The sequence below is a fragment of the Saimiri boliviensis genome, chromosome 9, assembly GCF_048565385.1.
Source record: "Saimiri boliviensis isolate mSaiBol1 chromosome 9, mSaiBol1.pri, whole genome shotgun sequence".
Classification (NCBI taxonomy): Eukaryota; Metazoa; Chordata; class Mammalia; order Primates; family Cebidae; genus Saimiri; species Saimiri boliviensis.
The window spans coordinates 30,690,525-30,711,576 of record NC_133457.1 but is presented as its reverse complement, the minus strand read 5'-3'; the positions used below and the strand labels follow the sequence as shown (position 1 = coordinate 30,711,576).

Below are 21,052 nucleotides of genomic sequence, written 5' to 3'. Positions count from 1 at the left end.
TTACTGGTGAGAATGTAAAATGGTAAAACCACACTTTGGAAAACAGTTCCTTATAGAGTGGAAACATAACATGTGACTCAGCAGTTCTCCTTAAGTTTACCCTGAGAGAGATGAAAACATTCATAAAGACGTGTTAAGTGTTTATAGCAGTGGTACTCAGAATAACCACAAACTGAAAACAACCAAATGTCCTTTAACTGCTGAGTAGATAAACAAATTGTAGCCGGGCACGGTGGCTCACGCCTGTAATCCCAGCACTTTGGGAGGCCGAGGCGGGTGGATCATGAGGTCAACAGATCGAGACCATTCTGGTCAACGTGGTGAAACCCTGTCTCTACTAAAAATACAAAAAAAAAAAAATTAGCTGGGCATGGTGGCGCACACCTGTAATCCCAGCTACTCGGGAGGCTGAGGCAGGAGAATTGCTTGAACCCAGGAGGCAGAGGTTGCGGTGAGCCGAGATTGCGCCATTGCACTCCAGCCTGGGTAACAAGAGCGAAACTCTGTCTCAAAAATAAATAAATAAATAAATAAATAAATAAAATAAAAAACAAATTGTGGTATATTATTTTTTATTTTATTTTTTCCCCATGCACCCCAATTTTAATATATTCTTATGGTAGAATACTGCTCAGAAATAAAAGAATGAACTATGGATGAATCTCAAAAAGATGTTTAGCAAAAGAACCTTGGTATAAGGAATACATACTCTGTGATTCCATTATGTGAAATCCTAGAACAGGCAAAGCTATAGTGAAAAAAAAAAAATTAAATTAGTGGTATATGGGGTAGAAAGTAGGCAGAGATTGATTGGGAAGGGGCATGAGTGAACTTACATGGTTAAGGCGATGTTCTGTATCTTGGTTAGGGTAGTGATTATATGGTATATACATATGTCAAAACTCATTGTAATATTCTTTATTGTATGTAAGTTACACTTCAATAAATTTGACAAGAATAGATTAGAGTGAGTACATTTTAAATGAAAACAATTGAGTTAGATATACATATGTAAAAACTCATTGTAATATTATTTATTGTATGTAAGTTACACCTCAATAAATTTGACAAGAATGGATTAGAGTACATTTTAAATGAAAACAATTGAGTTAGAATGTTACTTTGTATGATACTGCTGTATTTTGGTGTTCTGCATAATAAACATTTTAGACTGCATATGGCAGAGATTGATATTTTAGGGTCATCTTTAGCCTCTTATATTTAATATAATTCCCTGTCTTCTGGTTAAAAAAAAAAAATGAGATGATAATTTCTTTGATATTTTTGATAAAATATGTATTATTTCATTTACAAATAAAGGCTGATTTTCATGTATTAATTTATAAAGATGATGGTCATTTACATTCAGATTTCTCCTAACTTGCCCTGCGATTTTCCATAGTTTCTTTTTTTTCTTTCTTTCTTTCTTTTTTTTTTGAGACGGAATATCGCTCTGTTGCCCAGGCTGGAGTGCAATGGTATGATGTCGGCTCACTGCAACCTTCACCTCCTGGGTTCAAGCACTTCACCTCAGCCTCCCGAGTAGCTGGGACTACAGGCACATGCCACCATGCCCCTCTAATTTTGGTATTTTTAGTAGAGACAGGGTTTTACCATATTGGTCAGGCTAATCTAGAACTCTTGACCTCAGGCAGTCCAGCTGCCTTGGGCTCCCAAAGTGCTGGGATTACAGGCATGAGCCACCATGCTTGGCCGATTCTTCACAGTTTCTTAACTTTATTGGACTTTATTTTCCCCATATTTACAAAATAAGAACTTTATCTTTGTTAACTTGTAAGATTTTTTTAGCTCTAAACTTTTATGTCTCTGTGGAATGAATTTGTTGAACTAATTATCTTCTTTTTAAATCAATTAATCTTAAGTAATTAATTAATTAAATTTTTGAGATAGGGTCCCACTGTATTGCCCAGGCTGGAGTACAGTGGCTCAATCATGGTTCATTGCAGCCTTCACCTCCCTGGGCTCAAGCCATTCTCCCACCTCAGCCTCCTGAGTAGCTGGGATTACAGGTATGTGCCACCACACCTGGCTAATCTTTGTGTTTTTTTTGTAGAGTCAAGGTTTTGCCATGTTGCACAGGCTGGTCCTGAACTCCTGAGCTCAAGTGATCTGCCTGCTTTCGGATTACAGGTGTGAGCCACTGTGCCAGCCTGAAATAATGATCATCTTTTCTTGTGTTTTGGTTTTATGAAACCTAATTATTAGGATGTTTTCTCCTAATAGAACTAGACCATCATCAACTTCCAACATTTTAAATTTTATTTTTTCATTTATATTTGACATTGTTCCAACTAAGATTTTAATTCCTTTACAAGATGCATGGAATAAAATGTAAGTTGGAAGCATGTAAAAAAAAAAAAAAGATACAAATGAAACTATTTCCTAGCATGGAGCTAGGAGTGAAGTTGCTGCTCAGCTTACCTGTGTGAAGTTTTGTGTGGCCTTAAGTTAAGCTCCTACTTCAGTCATTTATTGTATGATGTGGACAAGTTGCCAAACGTCTCTAATATTCATTCATATTTATAGGGTAAAAGGATAAGTAATATGTATCTTTAGTGTGTAAAACATTACAGGCACTCAGTAAGTAGTTTTGTTTTTTGCAGAAGTTGGGGATAGGAAGACTTGGATTCAAATTCTCACTTTAGCACCAATATTTGCCAGCAGACTGATTTTGGCCAAGTTCATAGTAGTATAGCATAGTGTTTATAATACGGACTTTGGAGCCAGAATCTCTGGGTTCAAATACTTGCTCTACCATTAAGTCCTTAACATCTTCACCTCAGTGTCAATTATGTAAAATAAAATAACATTTATAATCTAATATTTCATAAGGTTTCTGTCAGGGTTAAATATGTTAATAAATTGAAATAGAAGTGTCTGATAACGTGTACTACTAAATGTTTCATTTACTGAATTGTTTCATTTATTCTTTAAAACAACTCATCTCTACTGTCGGAGCTGTTACTTGTGGCTCAGAGTTGTTATAAGGAGTAAGTGAAACAATAAAGTACTTAACATAGTGCCTGCCACAAGTAAGATATCACAGGCTACTAATTACTATTTTTGTTATGCATTGTCTGAAATGAGTCACAAAGTTGGTTCTTAGCTTTCAGGTAACTAACAGTGAAGGGAGAAAAGCAACTGCTTAAAGAATTTATAGGCCAGGCAAGGTGGCTCATACCTGTAATCTTAGCTCTTTGGGAGGCAGAGGCTGGCGGATTGCTTGAGCACAGGAGTTCAAGACCAGCCCGGTCAACATGGCAAACCCCCGTCTCTAAAAAAAAATACAAAAATTTGCAGGATGTGGTGGTGTGGGCCTGTAGTCCCACCTACTTGGGGGGCTGAGGTGGGAGGATCACTTGAGCCCAGAAGGTTGAGGTTGCAGTGAGCCAAGATCGAGCTGTTGCATTCTAACGTGGATGACAAAGTGAGACCCTGTCTCAAAAAATAAAAAATAAAAAGAATTTATAGTTTCCAAGGTAAAACTAACAAACCCACCTGCTTAGGAAAACACAGCTGATTTGAACATGTTCTGAGAGTACAATTTGTCTTGCTGGTACTGATGAAGAAGACATCTTACTTCATCTTATAAGGGTATCTTTAATGTGAGTGGAGTCAAAATAATTTATAAAAGTGGTCTTTGGGGTTCAGACTGATGTGTTCTAGGTGTCAGCCTCTGTGATGATCTGATTTAATTCAGGGATAGACTTTTGAGGGGCTACAGGAATGGTTTGGCCTTTAGGAATTTCTCTGTAGATATTGTTTTTCTCCTCTGTGCTTTTGAAATGGCAGTGAGTGAGGCTGGCAGTGGTATGTGATGCTCCTACTTATACTTTCTAGTGATAACTTTCCTCAAGTTCAAGACTGTTAGGTTAGTTTTTGAAAATTTCTGCTTAACTTTGTTGAGTTTTAAAATCATATTTGCAGTTAAAAAATTATTTGTAATTGTGAAATACCAAATCTGAAGTTGTATTTTAATACTCTTTAAGCTATAAAAGTCGATTATTTTTCCTTAGTATTAAATTTTTTTTTTTTTTTTTTTTTTTTTGAGACAGAGTTTCGCTCTTGTTACCCAGGCTGGAGTGCAATGGCGCGATCTCGGCTCACCGCAACCTCCGCCTCCTGGGTTCAGGCAATTCTCCTGCCTCAGCCTCCTAGTACTAAATATTTTTATAGCATATTGTAAACAATGAGAAATTTGGAATATATCACTCTTACCATGTTAAATGCTCAATCCCTTCTCCCCACCGTACACATCCACACAAAAAAGATTTTTGGAAAGTTGTTTTAGGGCAAAGAGTGTGTTAAGAGATGAGCCAGGCGTGGTGGCTCACGCCTATAAATCCTAGCACTTTGGGAGGCCAAGGCAGGTGTATCACTTGAGGTCAGGAGTTCGAGACTAGCCTGGCTAACATGATGAAACTTCACCTCTACTAAAAATACAAAAATTAGCAGGGTGTAATGGTGGGTATCTGTAAGCAGCATAGCTAACTTGGAAGGCTGAGGCAGGAGAATCACTTGAATCCAGGAGGCACAGGTTGCAGTTAGCCGAGATCACACCACTGCACTCCAGCCTAGGCGACAGAACAAGCCTGTCTCAAGAAAAAAAGATGAGTAAGAAATCTGACCCAGAGGCTGGTGCAGTGGCTTAAGCCTGTAATCCCAGTACGTTAAGAGGCCAAGGCGGCTGGATCGCTTGAGGTCAGAAGTTCCAGATGAACCTGGCCAACTCTACTAAAAATACAAAAATTAACCAGATATGGTGGCATACGCCTGTAGTCCCAGTTATTCAGGCGGCTGAGGCAGGAGAATTGCTTGAATCTGGGAGGCAGAGGTTGCAGTGAGCTGAGATCGCACCACTGCCCTCCAGGCTGAGTGAGACTGTCTCAAAAAAAAAAAAGAAAGGAATCTGACCCAGTAAATCCAAAGGATTGTTTCTTCCTCAATTCTAGGAGTATTTTCCAGATAGCCTACTGTGTAGTTACTCTTAGAATTGAGGAAAAAACCAACCCTTTGGATTTAAAAGCTAGAAACTCAGCTCTACTGCCGGCAATGTGACCCTTACTCTTAGGGATACTATGATAATTGCCATATTATTTGTTAGATTTCAGTTAAATAATTGATGTGAGAATATTTTGGCAGGGAAGCCCTCTATAACAATATAAGATGCAAAATTAGCAAAAATAACTCATGCGAAATGTAGACTTTTTCAAAAGTGAGAGTTTTCATAACTTGATCAAAGGAAAGGTTCGGATGAAATGAATGTGGGACATCAGAGTGCCCTAATAGTCTTCATTTTAGACAGGATGGGTTTTCTTTCAAAAAGGAAGCTTTGTCAAGGAAATCTGTATATGTGATCTTTCCACTAACAGCAACATTGACTTTGTAGTCTACTTTGGCATTGTAGCTTTCATGTTTGGAATTTATTTAAACCATGTCAACATTTAAGTCAAAATGATCATAAGATATAGCCATATTTTAAAATTTATATGTTCACATAAATATATATATACAATATAGTGTAAGTATATACACATTTTCTTTCAGAATTCCAGAAAACAGGAAAATTAAAAACAAAAAGTATATTATTGTATAGAAATGGATATGCTGCAGGTTTTAGGGTTGTGTCAAATCCTCATTTACTGTGAATATACTTCTCATTTGAAGGAATGCTTTCAAGTTTTTCAGATTATTACTCTTTGGTTATCATTACTATGCAGTCTGCTTCATATGTCATTTGTGGCAAATGTTAATTTTGTCTTTCGCTTCCTGGAAGATTTTAATGTGCCTCCACTAGATACTTGTTGAGATGTTTTCAGTAAACATGAACAGATTTTAATGTTAGCCTAAGAACACCAAGAAGAGAACTAAGTGCTTACCAGAAAATTAGCCATGTAATACATATTTCAAAATGAGATACAGGAGAATACCTCAGACTTGTGAAGTTTCTATTAAACCTGCAGCACTGAACTGCAGGGAGTATAAAATTGAATGTTGAGATGAGAGTCTACTAGCGAGTCTCAGTATTACACAGATACACATACCTTTAATAATTCTCAGACAAGTTAGATATTTGTCAATGCTATAGGCCAGTATAGCCCAAATTCTATGGGAAAGTTGTTCTAGAAGAGAGGAAGAAACTCTTTTTCTAACCAGGGATTTTGGGAATGTTTCTTAGGGTAGAGCAAGTGGGATTTTACTGGGCTTTGAAGAATGGGTTGGGCTTCAAAAGAGAGCTTTGAGAAAAGGTGGCATTTAGGCAAGAGGTGCTTGAATAAGAGCTTCAGTTCCACTGAAGGTAGTGGAAGGTATATTTGGAGAATAACGAGCAGAACAGTTTGGCTGGAATACGAGAACTGTGAGCTGGAGGAATAGCAACTGGGGGCTTGAAGTGGTTTTGGCCTAGGTTGTGGAGGACTTCAAGTGGCAGTCTGAGAAATCTGGATTTTAGTTGTGTTTTTTTTGTTCTTTTTTTTTTTTTGAGATGGAGTCTCACTCTGTTTCCCAGGCTGGAGTGCAGTGGTACAATCTCGGCTCACTGCAGCCTCCACCATCCGGGTTCAAGTGATTCTCCTGTTTCAGCCTCCCGAGTAGCAGGGACTATAGGCACCTGCCACCACGCCTGGCTAATTTTTGTTTTTTTAGTGGAGACGGGGTTTCACCATATTGGCCAGACTGGGTTTGAACTCCTGACCTTGTGATCCACCTGCTTGGCCTCCCAAAGTGCTGGGATTACAGGCGTGAGCTACTGTGCCCCGCCGGTATATTTTGTTTTTGTATGAAACTTTAATAATATACCGGTTATTAGTCCATTTATGTTTACATTGGTATGAAATATTTGAGAAAAATCAGAGAAGATACTCCGTAAGATTTCACTTAGAAAATTCTTTGAGTAGCTTCGAATAGAACTGATGAAAACTTTGGCCTGAAGTATAGCGGTTTTTTGTTTGTTTTTTTTTTTGAGACAGAGTCTCACTCCGTTGCCCAGGTTAGGGGGGACAATGGCACAATATCTCAACTCACTGCAACCTCCACCTCTCAGGCCCAAGCAGTTTGTGCCTCGGCCTCCCGAGTAGCTGGAATTACAGGCATGCGCCACCATGCCAGTCTAATTTGTATATTTTTAGTAGAGATGGGTTCACCATGTTGGCAAGGCCGGTCTCAAACTCCTGGCCTGAAGTGGTCCACCCACCTTGGGCTCCCAAAATGCTGGAAGTATAGGTGTGGAATTACTGAGAAAGTATAGCTTTTTTTTTGGAGACAGACTCTCGTTCTGTTTCTCAGGCTGGAGTGCAGTGGCATGCTCTTGGCTCACTGCAACCTCTGCCTCCTAGATTCAAGTGATTCTCCTGCCTCAGCCTTCTGAGTAGCTGGAACTTCAGGCAAAGGCCACCATGGCTGGCTAGTTTTTGTATTTTTAGTAGAGACGAGGTTTTTTTTTTTTTTTTTTTTTTTTTTTTTTTGAGACGGAGTTTCACTCTCATTACCCAGGCTGGAATGCAATGGCGCGATCTTGGCTCACCGCAACCTCCGCCTCCTGGGTTCAGGCAATTCTCCTGCCTCAGCCTCCTGAGTAGCTGGGATTACAGGCACGCGCCACCATGCCCAGCTAATTTTTTTTTGTTTTTTTTTTTTTTTTTTAGTAGAGACAGGGTTTCACCATGTTGACCAGGATGGTCTTGATCTCTTGACCTTGTGATCCACCCGCCTCGTCCTCCCAAAGTGCTGGGATTACAGGCTTGAGCCACCGCGCCCGGCCAAGACGAGGTTTTTACCATGTTGGTTAGGTTGGTCTCACATTTGACCTCAGGTGATCCACCTGCCTTGGTCTCCCAAAGTGCTGGGAGAAAGTATAGATAGCTTTTTGAACATCAGTTAATGATGTAGAGACAGAACACATGAAACTGAAGAACATTTTATAAAACAGCACTATATCATTTGCTTTGTCATTTTGGAATCTCTTTTATTTCAGATTCTCTCCCAGGGCCAGTACTAGCCTACATATATTTGGTACATTCATTTTAGATAGGCAAGAAGTTCAGCAACTTTTGGAGAAGCATTTTCTGTCTTGTGTCTTGCTGTTTGGAAATGTTATAAATGTCAGGTGAGAGTAACTGGGATAATCCTTGCTACCATCCAGACTGGCAGTATGTTTCAAATAGCCCTGAGTGTAGCATGAACCACCACAGAGAGCCATTTCAGGTTCATGCACACTCTTTACAGTTCATCAGTTGCAGTTTTCAAAGACAGTGAATGTTCAATAACAACAGCAACACCAAAATTTTACTAAAAGTAGTTTTTTTGAAAATGTTTTTTGTAATTTTCACAGTGTGGCAGATGATTTGATGAATTAATTTTCTTACAAGGTTAATGTCCCCTTATAATCTCTATAGCTAGAACTGGTAACTTTTAATGCAGTTATGTTGCAGAGTAATTTCCTCATATTCATAGTTCATGCATATATAATGCACTGTTTATATATACATATAGTTTTTAGTTTTTTATGATCCTTCCCTTCTCTCCCTTCTCCTTCCCGTCCCCTCCCCCTTTCTTCCTCCCTTTTCCCCCCTTCTTCTTCCCTTTCTTTTTTCCCCCTTCCTCCCCTCTTTCTTTCTCTTAATGTATTTTTTTGTTTTGTTTTTTTTTTTTTTTTTTTTTTTTTTTGAGACGGAGTTTCGCTCTTGTTACCCAGGCTGGAGTGCAATGGCGCGATCTCGGCTCACCGCAACCTCCGCCTCCTGGGTTCAGGCAATTCTCCTGCCTCAGCCTCCTGAGTAGCTGGGATTACAGGCATGTGCCACTATGCCCAGCTAATTTTTTTTATTTTTAGTAGAGACGGGGTTTCACCATGTTGACCAGGCTGGTCTCGATCTCTTGACCTCGTGATCCACCCGCCTCGGCCTCCCAAAGTGCTGGGATTACAGGCGTGAGCCACCGCGCCTGGCTCATAATGTATTTTTAAAATTGCCACTTAATGTTTAAGATGTGATTACTTAGAAGAATTAACTCTCCTTAAGGATTAATCAGTTCTTTCAAGTACTTGGAGCTTTATGTATGAAAAGCATAATATAAATGTGTTGTCAGTATTGTAATAATGGTAATGATTACCACATCAATTAAAACCATCTGTTTTCATCCTAATTTTCTGTTATGTGGTTCTTAGGTTCAGAATTTAACATTACGCAGCCAGAAGTTGGGTGTATTATCTAGCTCACAGAATGGTCCACCAAAAAGCACTAGTCAAACTCAGTCATTGACAATTTGTCATAACAAAACAACAGTGACCAGTTCTAAAATCAGCCAACGAGATCCTTCTCCAGAAAGTAATAAGAAAGGAGAAAGCCCAAGTCTGGAATCACGAAGCACAGCTGTCACCCGGACATCAAGTATTCATCAGTTAATAGCACCAGGTAGGATAAAACTTTTGTTCAAAATAGTTGTATTCTTTTTCTTAGAGCAAAACAAAGGATGTTCATGACTTGAACAAGAGTGACACCTTTAAAATATTTTAAAATGTGGATTTTATAAATTAAATAATCTTAATATGTAGCTTGAAAAGAGACAAAAAAGCCCAAGAGCTAAAATAAATTGTAGCAATGTAATAGGTTTTTTAAATTAAATGACGTTTGATTAACAGCTTTAAGTGCTGGTCTCTCCTTATGTTGATAAAACCTTTTAGCTTTAAAGAAAGATTTGCCTGTATTTTATTTAATATACTTTGGTGGGATAATTTTTAAAGCTTAAAAAAAAAGCAGTGTACTATTTTGTTTAAAGTTGTTATCATGGGAGAAATTTGTTACTTTGAAGCATAGGATTATGCTTCGAAGTTGTTGCCTTTTTCTATCTTTAGTTTCATCTCTGAGAGGATCATCTCAGGCAGTCACCTGAGTCATTGTCTTCCTCCTTAAGCTTTGAATTCTACCTGTGCTGCCTTTACTTTAACCAGATTATCTTACCTCATTTCGTATAGAAAATGTTGGGACCATCGAGAGTGAGCTTGCTGTCTCTTCTGTTCATCTCAGAATTTCTCAGAATTAAACTTTCTTTACTTTTAATAAGATAAAGAGTTACATGTATTCTTAAACTCAGCACTGTTTGCCCCTGTTGTTGGTACCACTTTTTTTTTTATACCTCTCCTCACCTTCTTTAGTATGTAATTGTTACAACATCTTTTATCTTATGCTAGATCCTTTCCTCTGCTTCTCAGCTATAATTAGGTCTCCCTTATCCTTAATGGATCTGCATGTTTTTTAAAATCACTATAACTATAGCTTATGTGTGTGTGTGTGTGTGTGTGTGTGTGTGTGTGTTGCACTGGGCTAGACACATAATAAATGGTTTCATTTAAAAAAAAAAAAAAAGAATCTGACTGGGTGGAGTGTCACTTTGGGAAGCACTTTGGGAAGCCAAGGTGGGTAGATCACTTGAGGTTAAGAGTTCGAGACCAGTCTGGCCAGTGTGGTGAAACCCTGTCTCTACTAAAAATACAAAAATTAGTGGGACATGGTGGTGTGCACCTGTAGTCCCAGCTACTTGGGAGGCTGAGGTATGAGAATTGCTTGAACCTAGGCAGTGGAGATTGCAGTGAGACGAGATCGCACCACTACACTCCTGCTTGGGCAACAGAGCAAGACTCTGTTTCAAAACAAACAAGCAAACAAACAAACTTTGTTCCAGCAACCTCATCAGGGAAGCATCCTTTTTCTGTCCTCTTTTTTTTTTTGAGACAGAGTTTTGCTCGTTACCCAGACTGGAGTGCAATGGCGCGATCTCGGCTCACCGCAACCTCCGCCTCCTGGGTTCAGGCAATTCTCCTGCCTCAGCCTCCTGAGTAGCTGGGATTACAGGCACGTGCCACCATGCCAAGCTAATTTTTTGTATTTTTAGTAGAGACGGGGTTTCACCATGTTGACCAGGATGGTCCCGATCTCTGGACCTTATGATCCACCCGCCTCGGCCTCCCAAAGTGCTGGGATTACAGGCGTGAGCCACCGCGCCCGGCTTCTGTCCTTTTATAATGTTGCTTTACTTTTCAAAGTCTTTTTTTTTTTTTTTACACTTAGATGTAAGTGTAAAATATTCCACTTAAATTTATTTTCACTTTTCATGTTTCCTCTGTATTAATATTGCCAGCATTCTCTACATCACTGAATTTCAAAATTGTGGAATTGTTTGATTACCCTAGTTGGAAATTTCTCCTTACTCTGAAATTTTATAGCATTTTATGGTCCCTTCTGGTTCTTTTTCTTTTATAGTTATTTATATACTAGATGTTAGCTTCTCTGCTAGACAGTACGTTCCTTGAGGGTAGGATAATAATATTGAGCATTTATGTATGTGTGAGATACTATGCTAGTACTTTACATTGATTAACTCTTTAATTGTTTTTTAGATTCACCTTTACATCCTTCTGTCTTGACAGCACTAAGTTGTACCTTATATGTACTTACCTATATTAGGTGGGCAGTACATATTTGTTGGATTAATAGTTCTTTTTTTCCCATTTGGATTTTAGGAATTATAGCAGTCTTTCTTTTTTTTTTTTTTTTTTTTGAGACGGAGTTTCGCTCTTGTTACCCAGGCTGGAGTGCAATGGCGTGATCTCGGCTCACCGCAACCTCCGCCTCCTGGGTTCAGGCAATTCTCCTGCCTCAGCCTCCTGAGTACCTGGGATTACAGGCATGCGCCACCATGCCCAGCTAATTTTTTTGTATTTTTAGTAGAGACGGGGTTTCACCATGTTGACCGGGATGGTCTCGATCTCTTGACCTCGTGATCCACCCGCCTCGGCCTCCCAAAGTGCTGGGATTACAGGCTTGAGCCACCGCGCCGGGCCAGCAGTCTTTCTTATTGGTACTAATTAGATAATCACTGTGCTTAGAATTGTTAAATCTGAATCTTATTCAGATTTGGGCTTTGATATAATGTGTAAATTAATAAATCTATTCATAGTACAGTTCGACGTGAATTCTTTTTTTTAAACTGCTGTGCGCCAGGCTCTGCTCTCTGTATGGCTTAAAAGCTGGGTTTTTATACTACCATACAAGAGTATTGTCAGCCTCAAGCTAGCATTCAGCCAGTTTTGACAGTCAGTGTGGAGCAGCAGTGACCCACAGTGCTTAGAATGACTGGTCAGGGACAATTTCTGGTGATTACTGCAGTTTTTATAAATTACAATGAAGGGTAGGTTAATTTCTTTCTGCAGAGAATGTTACTTTCAGAGAAAGCTTGGAACTCTTTCAGGGTTAGTTCAAGCAAGGAGACCTACTTTTGGATTTTTTAGTCCCTCTTAACTCTCAGTACCTGGTTCTGAATAGCACCTTACTTTTTCATCTTTCATTAATAGTGTGATAATGTGTTTATAGTTTGCCTTCCTGTGATGATCAATATCTTATGTAAGTATGGAGGAAACCAGTAAGCCAAAACCACCAGAGTCTCAGGTCAAATTAATTCCAAATTCAGATCTTTGTATTACTTAAACTCTTGTTGTTTAGAAACAAAACCACACAGAAAATCCTAAACTACTTAAAAGTTTCTTAAGCCTGACACTGAAGTTATTCAAAGCCATTCATATCTTCTATTAAGGCTACAGCTGTATTTTTTCACCTTTTTAGTTTTTCTACTTTTATTGGTAAGAAGTTAATCTGAAGCTAAGATATTTTGAGAAACTCTGAATTGATAATTTGTCCTCAATTAAAAAATGCTCCTTCAGGTCATTCTAATGTAAAAAAAAAAAAAAAAATCTACTTTTATTCGAATGTAGTGTAGTCTAATAATTATTATAATGGACATGATTATTGTTATATGTATTTTTAGGTGCTAAAGTAACTTGGTTTTCTTTATCATTTCTTTTTGAAGGTGGAGTTTCCACTTGATACTTAGTAAATTCTGTTTTTAATACGTAAAATAAGGTCAAACTTTAAGTGTCTGGAAATAATTATGAAATAATTATTAGAGCTAAAGTTTTTAAATCAGTTTTTAGAACTTTTGTGAAACTGGTCTAATTGGAAAAAAAATACTGTTTTTTGTAGACATTAGTTCATTGTGTAGTGAGAAAGTCCTGTATTAATTAATCTGCTCCAGCTGCTGTAACAAAATACCATAGACTGTGGCTTAAAGAGCAGGAATTAATTTTCTCACAGTCCTGGAGGCTGGAAAACCCAAGATCAAGGTCTAGCAGTGTTCAGTTTCTGGTGAGGGCTCACTTCCTGTCTTGCAGATGTCCTCACATGGCCCTTCCTTTGCGTGTGTGGAGGGTGGAGGGAGCAGAAGCTCTCTGGTGTCTTTTCTTTTTTTTGTTTTTTGTTTTTTGAGACGAAGTTTCGCTCTTGTTACCCAGGCTGGAGTGCAATGGCGCGATCTCAGCTCACCGTAACCTCCGCTTCCTGGGTTCAGGCAATTCTCCTGCCTCAGCCTCCTGAGTAGCTGGGATTACAGGCACGCACCACCATGCCCAGCTAATTTTTTGTGTTTTTAGTAGAGACGGGGTTTCACCATGTTAACCAGGATGGTCTCGATCTCTTGACCTCGTGATTGACCCGCCTTGGCCTCCCAAAGTGCTGGGATTACAGGCTTGAGCCACCGTGCCCGGCTCGATGTCTTTTCTTAAAAGGATACAAACCATGTCATGTCTACCACCCTTATGACCTCATTTAACCTTTATTACTTCCTCTCATCTACAAAATACACATTGGGAATTAAAGCTTCAGCATATGAATTTTGTCCCACAAACACTCAGTTTATAACAGGGCCCTGGACTCAGTTAGGATCATAGATTCTTTTAGACCTAATGATGTGCTTAATAGCCAGATGATTTCAGGCAAGTCACTTAACTACTCAGAGTTTCTTCATCTGTAATATGTTGGATTGGCATGGTACCCTGTCAGAGTTTCTTCATCTGTAGTATGTTGGATTGGTATAGTACCCTGTCAACTTTATGGGGTTGTTGTAGTTACTGAATGAAATAATATGTGTTGTTATAAATAATAGGGTTATATATGTGTGAGATGATGTCAACCATTAATTCTCTGAATATAAAGCCACTGTGACAAAAAGATGTTTTTTAAAATCGGAGAAATTAACCAACATGATGGAACTTTTTTCCAGAGCACTAGGGCTTTTCTTTTACAGAGTTACTGCTTCACATATCCTCATAATTATTCTATAATATATGTGCTTATCAATTGGACTTATGGAGTAATATAAAATAAACACACATTGATTTCTGATATAGAAAAATGTAATTTAGATGAAAGGATAGATTACTCATCTATTGAATTGTCACAGCTCTAGGATATAAAAAGATTCCTTACTTGCTTGCTTACCAGAGCACAGAAATAATTGTTATTCTTTTTCTTTTTCTTTTTTTTTTTGATATGGAGTCTTGCTCTGATGCCTAAGCCCGGGCTGGAGTGCAGTGGTGCAATCTCAGCTCACTGCAACCTCCACATCCTGTGTTCAAATGCTCTATGAATTTTAATATAGCATTTTAATGATTTTGAAGTTATCTTTATATATGTTATACCTGAGTAGTAGCTGTGTTACAGGTGTGTGTTACCATGCCTAACTAATTTTTGTATTTTTAGTAGAGAAGGGGTTTCACCGTGTTGGCCATGCTGGTCTTGAACTTCTCACCTCAGGTGATCCTCCTGCCTCAGCCTCCCAAAGTGCTGGGATTATGGGCATGAGCCATCACGTCCAGCCAGAATTGCTATTCTAGTAGATATAATATCCATGGTACTTTAAGAGTATGGTAAATTTAAATTAAAACTTTACTTAAAAAATTGAATTAAAGTGGGCCTTTGCTAGTATGCTTGCAAAAAAATCTATTATCTGTAAGAGAGAGATAATACCTATACCATAGACATTTTGTAAGTATGAATGAAAGACCTGTGAAAGCCCTTTGAGCCCCTTGGTTGAAGGGCACTCTGTAGAAATGTAAGATTTTCTTAATTCACCCTTTGTGAATACTCTATAACATGAGTCTCTATCAACACAGTTTGAAAGGTCTGACATAAAATTTTTAGTCTTAGTGTGAAGTACTAGCCTAGGTATTATATGAAAATTATTTTGTTGACTTGATATCCTTTTTTTAGTAATTAGTGAATATTTATTGAACTTTCTAAATGCCTCTTGTTTGGATGTTAATCAGAGTTTAGTTTCTTTAAAGGATTCTAAAAATTTTAAATAATAACCAAATGTAAAAATGTTTTTTAAAAACGTTGGAAGTTTTTATAAAATTATTGTCACAAATGTGGCTGAACACAAAAAATAGATGTAAGGTATAATATAGTCTTTCTCCTAATATTCCAAGATTAGGGGGAAAAAAAATTGCCCGGTCTTTAAATCTGTGTTAAATATGTGTAATTTTTACGTGATATTAACATTAAGTGATTGTTTCAGTTCATCTTCTTGTGAACTCAGTTTCCATTCTTAGGGAGAATTTCACCAGTATCTCCCTTTATATAAACATGTACCACCACTTTACAGAAAAGGCGTAATGATGGGGGAGCTCCCTACCATTTGACTGTGCTGTTTCTTATATATATTTATTCCTGTTGAGAGTGGCTTCTTTGTGGAGAAAACCTGATACTGTCACATCAATTGTTGAAGGGTTTTTTTGGTGAGGGAAATGGGTTAACAAAATCCCTTATTTAGGTAGCATGGGCTTCTGATTGTCTCATTCTTTGCAAGCAAAACTAGTGTTTTTCTAGATTTAGAATAGCCCCGAAATTTCAGTTGTTAGTTACAGTGATTATTTAACTGTGCTACATGATTCACACATGTCTTTTGCTTAATCACATTAAATTATTATACAACACATTTTCTCTTCTGGGACAAATGGTGTTCCTTTCATCTCAGCTCAAAAATGGAAACTCGTTTGGGAAGCTTTATAAGTAATTACCTTGACTATTAGTTGGAAACATGTTTAGATGTGGACTAGAAAGGATGAGATCTTTATGAATTTTAATATAGCATTTTTATAATTTTGAAATTATCTTTATATATGTTATACTTGTTCTTTGATGATACTCTTTTCCTACAAAGAAGAAATTCAAGTGTATAAACTTTGCTAAAAGTTAATGTAGATATTCAGATTACTTATAAAATATTATAAGAACAAATCATGTATAGATTCAGATTATTCAATTTTAGGTAGTTTTCTTTTAGAGCTTACCACAGTTCAGTGCATTTTATGAAATTGTATAGTTTTCCAAGGAAAACCTGTTTGTCATTAAATTTTCAGGCTGGGCACCGTGGCTCACGCCTGTTATCCCAGCACATTGGGAGGCTGAGTTGGGTGGATCACTTGAGTTCAGGTTTCAAGACCAGCCTGGCCAATGTGATAAAATCCCATCTCACTAAAAACACAAAAATTAGCCAGGTGTAGTAGCGGGCACCTGTAATCCCAACTACTCAAGAGGCAAAGACAGGAGAATCACTTGAACCAGGGAGGTGGAGGTTGCAGTGAATTGAGATCATGCCACAGCACTCTAGCCTGGGTAATAAGAGCAAGACTGTCTCAAAAAAAGAAAAAAAAATTTTTTTTTTTTTTTCAAATTACTCTTGTCTGGAAAACTTGTAATAGAATTCTGATGATTATGACCTTCTGATATAAACACTTTTTCCTTTAGATTTATTGAAAAATTTCTATATGTTTGAAATCAATACTAATTGTCATTTTTTTCTCTCACAGCTTCATATTCTCCAATTCAGCCTCATTCTCTAATAAAACATCAGCAGATTCCTCTTCATTCACCACCTTCCAAAGTTTCCCATCATCAGCTGATATTACAACAGCAGCAACAGCAAATTCAGCCAATCACACTTCAGAATCCAACTCAAGACCCACCCCCATCCCAGCACTGTATACCACTCCAGAACCATGGCCTTCCTCCAGCTCCCAGTAATGCCCAATCACAGCATTGTTCACCAATTCAGAGTCATCCGCCTCCTTTAACAGTGTCTCCTAACCAGTCACAATCAGCACAGCAGTCTGTAGTGGTGTCTCCTCCACCACCTCATTCACCAAGTCAATCTCCTACTATAATTATTCATCCACAAGCACTTATTCAGCCACATCCTCTTGTGTCATCAGCTCTCCAGCCAGGGCCAAATTTGCAGCAGTCCACTACTAATCAGGTGCAACCTACAGCACAGTTGAATCTTCCATCTCATCTTCCACTTCCAACTTCCCCTGTTGTACACATTGGCCCAGTTCAACAGTCTGCCTTGGTATCCCCAGGCCAGCAAATTGTCTCTCCATCACACCAGCAATATTCAACCCTGCAGTCCTCTCCAATCCCAATTGCAAGTCCTCCACAGATGTCGACATCTCCTCCAGCTCAGATTCCACCACTGCCCTTGCAGTCTATGCAGTCTTTACAAGTGCAGCCTGAAATTCTGTCCCAGGGCCAGGTTTTGGTGCAGAATGCTTTGGTGTCAGAAGAGGAGCTTCCAGCCGCAGAAGCTTTGGTCCAGTTGCCATTTCAGACTCTTCCTCCTCCACAGACTGTTGCGGTAAACCTACAAGTGCAACCACCAGCACCTGTTGATCCACCAGTGGTAAGCCCTTGGAAGCTCTTTGACTTTCTTGCTGAACTGAAAGTAAAAACTATTTTTTTCCCCACACTATGTTTTATTGCAAGATCTAAATGCCTATGAACTAAAAAAGCTTGAAATTTCCATATGTCAGTGTTCTGACAAACATGCTGTATGGACAAAAAAAATGCCATTGTTTGTTTAGTATGGTTGCATGCTTTATAATTTGTGATGGTAATTAAAGTCCCTCGTTAATTTTATTACTATTTAAACAAATCCATCTGCTATCTTTACAGAGTTGATTTTTTTTCCCCAAGGGAATGCATTTGAACCAGTGTCATCTGCACAAAGTTTTTTCTCTTAAGGTGATTATCCTTCATAGATCCCTTCTGTTGGCTTGTATGTTCTCAAAACGTATGGTTTATCTAGCCTAACCCTTTTGGTTTTATGCATTCTGAAGTCCTGGACCTTTGGGGATTTTGTTTCAAGTTGGGATATGCTTATGTGATGTAATTTTTTGGTAAAATTATACTTTGAAATTTTGTAAAAAAAAATTTATTCTAGGAGAGAGTCGAGATTTGCCAAAAATTTCACTGTAGGCCATCTTATAGAATTATTAAACTTACAGTTTTTTATTTATACTAAGGGAAAATAATATACTTAAAATGTTTCTCACTTTAAAAGCTCAAAAATCTTGGTAGATGAATTTAATACTGAGGATGAAAAAATCCATTTAGAGGAGTAAAAGTTTTGAATAATTGAGGTTGTAGTGGGATTTTTAAGAATAAACCTCTGGAAACAATTACTTGTTGCCTAGAAAGAAAATTATCTTGAAAAATACTTTTCTTTAAACATTCTCTAAAATACATTTTAAGATCTGTAAAATAAAACTGAAATAAAGGTCTCTAATTGTTTAGTCAGAAGGGTCAAGTTCATAATTTGTAACTCAGGAGAATAATTTTCCTAAAGGGAGGTTTTGTATTACATTTAATTGAAGAGATTTTATCACCTAAAAGCTAATAAACGCTCAGAAAGGAGTTTCAAAGTATTCTTTATTGCTAATAATTGTTTTTTGTTTTCATACTTGAATTATCTTCATTGTTCTTTTAATGCAAAAGCATTTTGGTTTTCATAATACAAATATATAGATTTTTGTATTCTTGTCGTTCTAACTGATTTTAGTAGGCACAAAGAGATTGAATTCGGCCGGGCGCGGTGGCTCAAGCCTGTAATCCCAGCACTTTGGGAGGCCGAGGCGGGTGGATCACAAGGTCAGGAGATCGAGACCATCCCGGTCAACATGGTGAAACCCCGTCTCTACTAAAAATACAAAAAAAGTAGCTGGGCATGGTAGCATATGCCTGTAATCCAAGCTACTCAGGAGGCTGAGGCAGGAGAATTGCCTGAACCCAGGAGGCGGAGGTTGCGGTGAGCCGAGATCGCGCCATTGCACTCCAGCCTGGGTAACAAGAGCAAAACTCCGTCTCAGGAAAAAAAAAAAAAAAAGCCGGGCTTGGTGGCTCAAGCCTGTAATCCCAGCACTTTGGGAGGCTGAGGCGGGTGGATCACGAGGTCGAGAGATCGAGACCATCCTGGTCAACATGGTGAAACCCCATCTCTACTAAAGATACAAAAAATTAGCTGGGCATGGTGGCACGTGCCTGTAATCCCAGCTACTCAGGAGGCTGAGGCAGGAGAATTGCCTGAGCCCAGGAGGCGGAGGTTGCGGTGAGCCAAGATCGCGCCATTGCACTCCAGCCTGGGTATCAAGAGCGAAACTCCGTCTCAAAAAAAAAAAAAAAAAGAGATTGAATTCTATTTTCTATAAGTTTTTATTAAAAACAGAACTTGGCTGGGTGTGGTGGCTCACGCCTATAATCCCAGCACTTTGGGAGGCCGAGGTGGGCAGATCACCTGAGCTCAGGGAGTTTGACACCAGCCTGGCAAACATGGTGAAATCCTGCCTGTCTCCACAAAAATATACAAAAAGTACCTGGGCATCGTGGCCATGCCTGTAATCCCAGCTCCTTGGGAGGCTGAGGCAGGTGAATCACTTGAACCTGGGAGGCAGAGGTTTCAGTGAGCTGAGATTGTGGCCTGGGAGACTGAGCAAGATTCTGTCTCAAAAGGGAAAGCAAATTTTTTTAAAAGTTTATCATTTAGCTATGTATGTATTTTCTTTCAGTCGATTTTTGGAGTTTACAATGGATATTGTTACAAAAACATGTGTTTAGGAAGTATACAGTACCTTTACAAATTTTTTAAATTTAAATTACTTTCTCACTACCTAGTTCAGTGGTTTGGTTTTTAACCAGCAAAAAATATGGCAGTTTCCAGGCAGGGCATAATAGAAAAGAAAAAAAATACCGTTTAAAAACTAAAGCAAAAATAAGTTAAAAAAAAAAAACTTTATAGTCCTTATATTTTTTTAATTGTTTATGTTAGGGGAAGCTTTGGAGGAACAAATCTGGGACAGAAATAAAAGGCTGGGCATGGTGCCTCATGCCCATAATCCCAGCACTTTGGGAGGGCGAGGCAGGTGGATCACCTGAGGTCAGGAGTTCGAGACCAGCCTGGCCAACATGGGGAAATACCATCTCTACAAAAAATACAAAAATTAGCTGGGCATGGTGGCTAATGCCTGTAATCTCATCTACTTGAAAAGCTGAGGCACAAGAATGGCTTGAACCCGGGAGGCAGAGGTTTTGCTCTCCCTCACTTGCATGTGCGCATGCTCTCTGTCTGTCTCTCCATATATATGTGCGTGTATATGTGTGTATATATATACATATACATCATAGACATATATATATATCTATAGTATTAGCATAATGCTTTAAAAACTAAAACCAAAAATATTTTGTTGCTTCCTGCACTTCTACTTTAAAACAGTTTTGGAAGTTTAAAAAATGATTTAGTAACTTTCTCTGCTATCACTGATACGGTTATTATGCTTACTATGGATGTTTCCATGTTACCTTTCTAAATATTTTTTAATCTTTTACCTTTCTTTGAGTAATATAGCTCTTTTTATTAAACTTCTATTTTTTTTTATTAGCTTTGACCAAATGTGTTATTTTTTTTCCATGAAAACACATTTCTTCACAGTACTTTTCTGGTCGTTTCAAATACTTAAAGGTAGAAGGATATATATATATATATATATTTTTTTTTTTTTTTTTGAGACGGAGTGTCGCTCTTGTTACCCAGGCTGGAGTGCAATGGCGCGATCTCGGCTCACCGCAACCTCCGCCTCCCCGGGTTCAGGCAATTCTCCGGCCTCAGCCTCCTGAGTAGCTGGGATTACAGGCACGCGCCACCATGTCCAGCTAATTTTTTGTATTTTTAGTAGAGACGGGGTTTCACCGTGTCGACCAGGATGGTCTCGATCTCTTGACCTCGTGATCCACCCGCCTCGTCCTCCCAAAGTGCTGGGATTACAGGCTTGAGCCACCGCGCCCGGCCAGAAGGATATATTTTTTAAGAGACG

The 21,052-nt window shown here is 38.5% G+C and overlaps 1 protein-coding gene across 12 annotated transcripts in view; it reads left to right on the top strand.

The window, feature by feature from the left end:
- Window positions 1-21,052, top strand: part of PHC3 (polyhomeotic homolog 3) — a 101,162-nt gene that overhangs the window by 44,234 nt on the left and 35,876 nt on the right. For 8 of the 12 annotated variants that reach the window (XR_012519178.1, XR_012519179.1, XM_074405644.1 and 5 more), the window contains 3 exons: window positions 9,185-9,431; window positions 16,718-17,586; window positions 17,880-17,927. Coding sequence is in view for 10 of the 12 variants with exons in the window: in XM_074405644.1 (XP_074261745.1) it covers window positions 9,185-9,431; window positions 16,718-17,586; window positions 17,880-17,927 (1,164 nt within the window). In the remaining 2 variants the exon portion in view is untranslated. The remainder of the gene's footprint in view (window positions 1-9,184; window positions 9,432-16,717; window positions 17,587-17,879; window positions 17,928-21,052) is intronic. The other 4 variants (XM_074405645.1, XM_074405643.1, XM_003924953.4 and 1 more) reach the window with 1 other exon arrangement.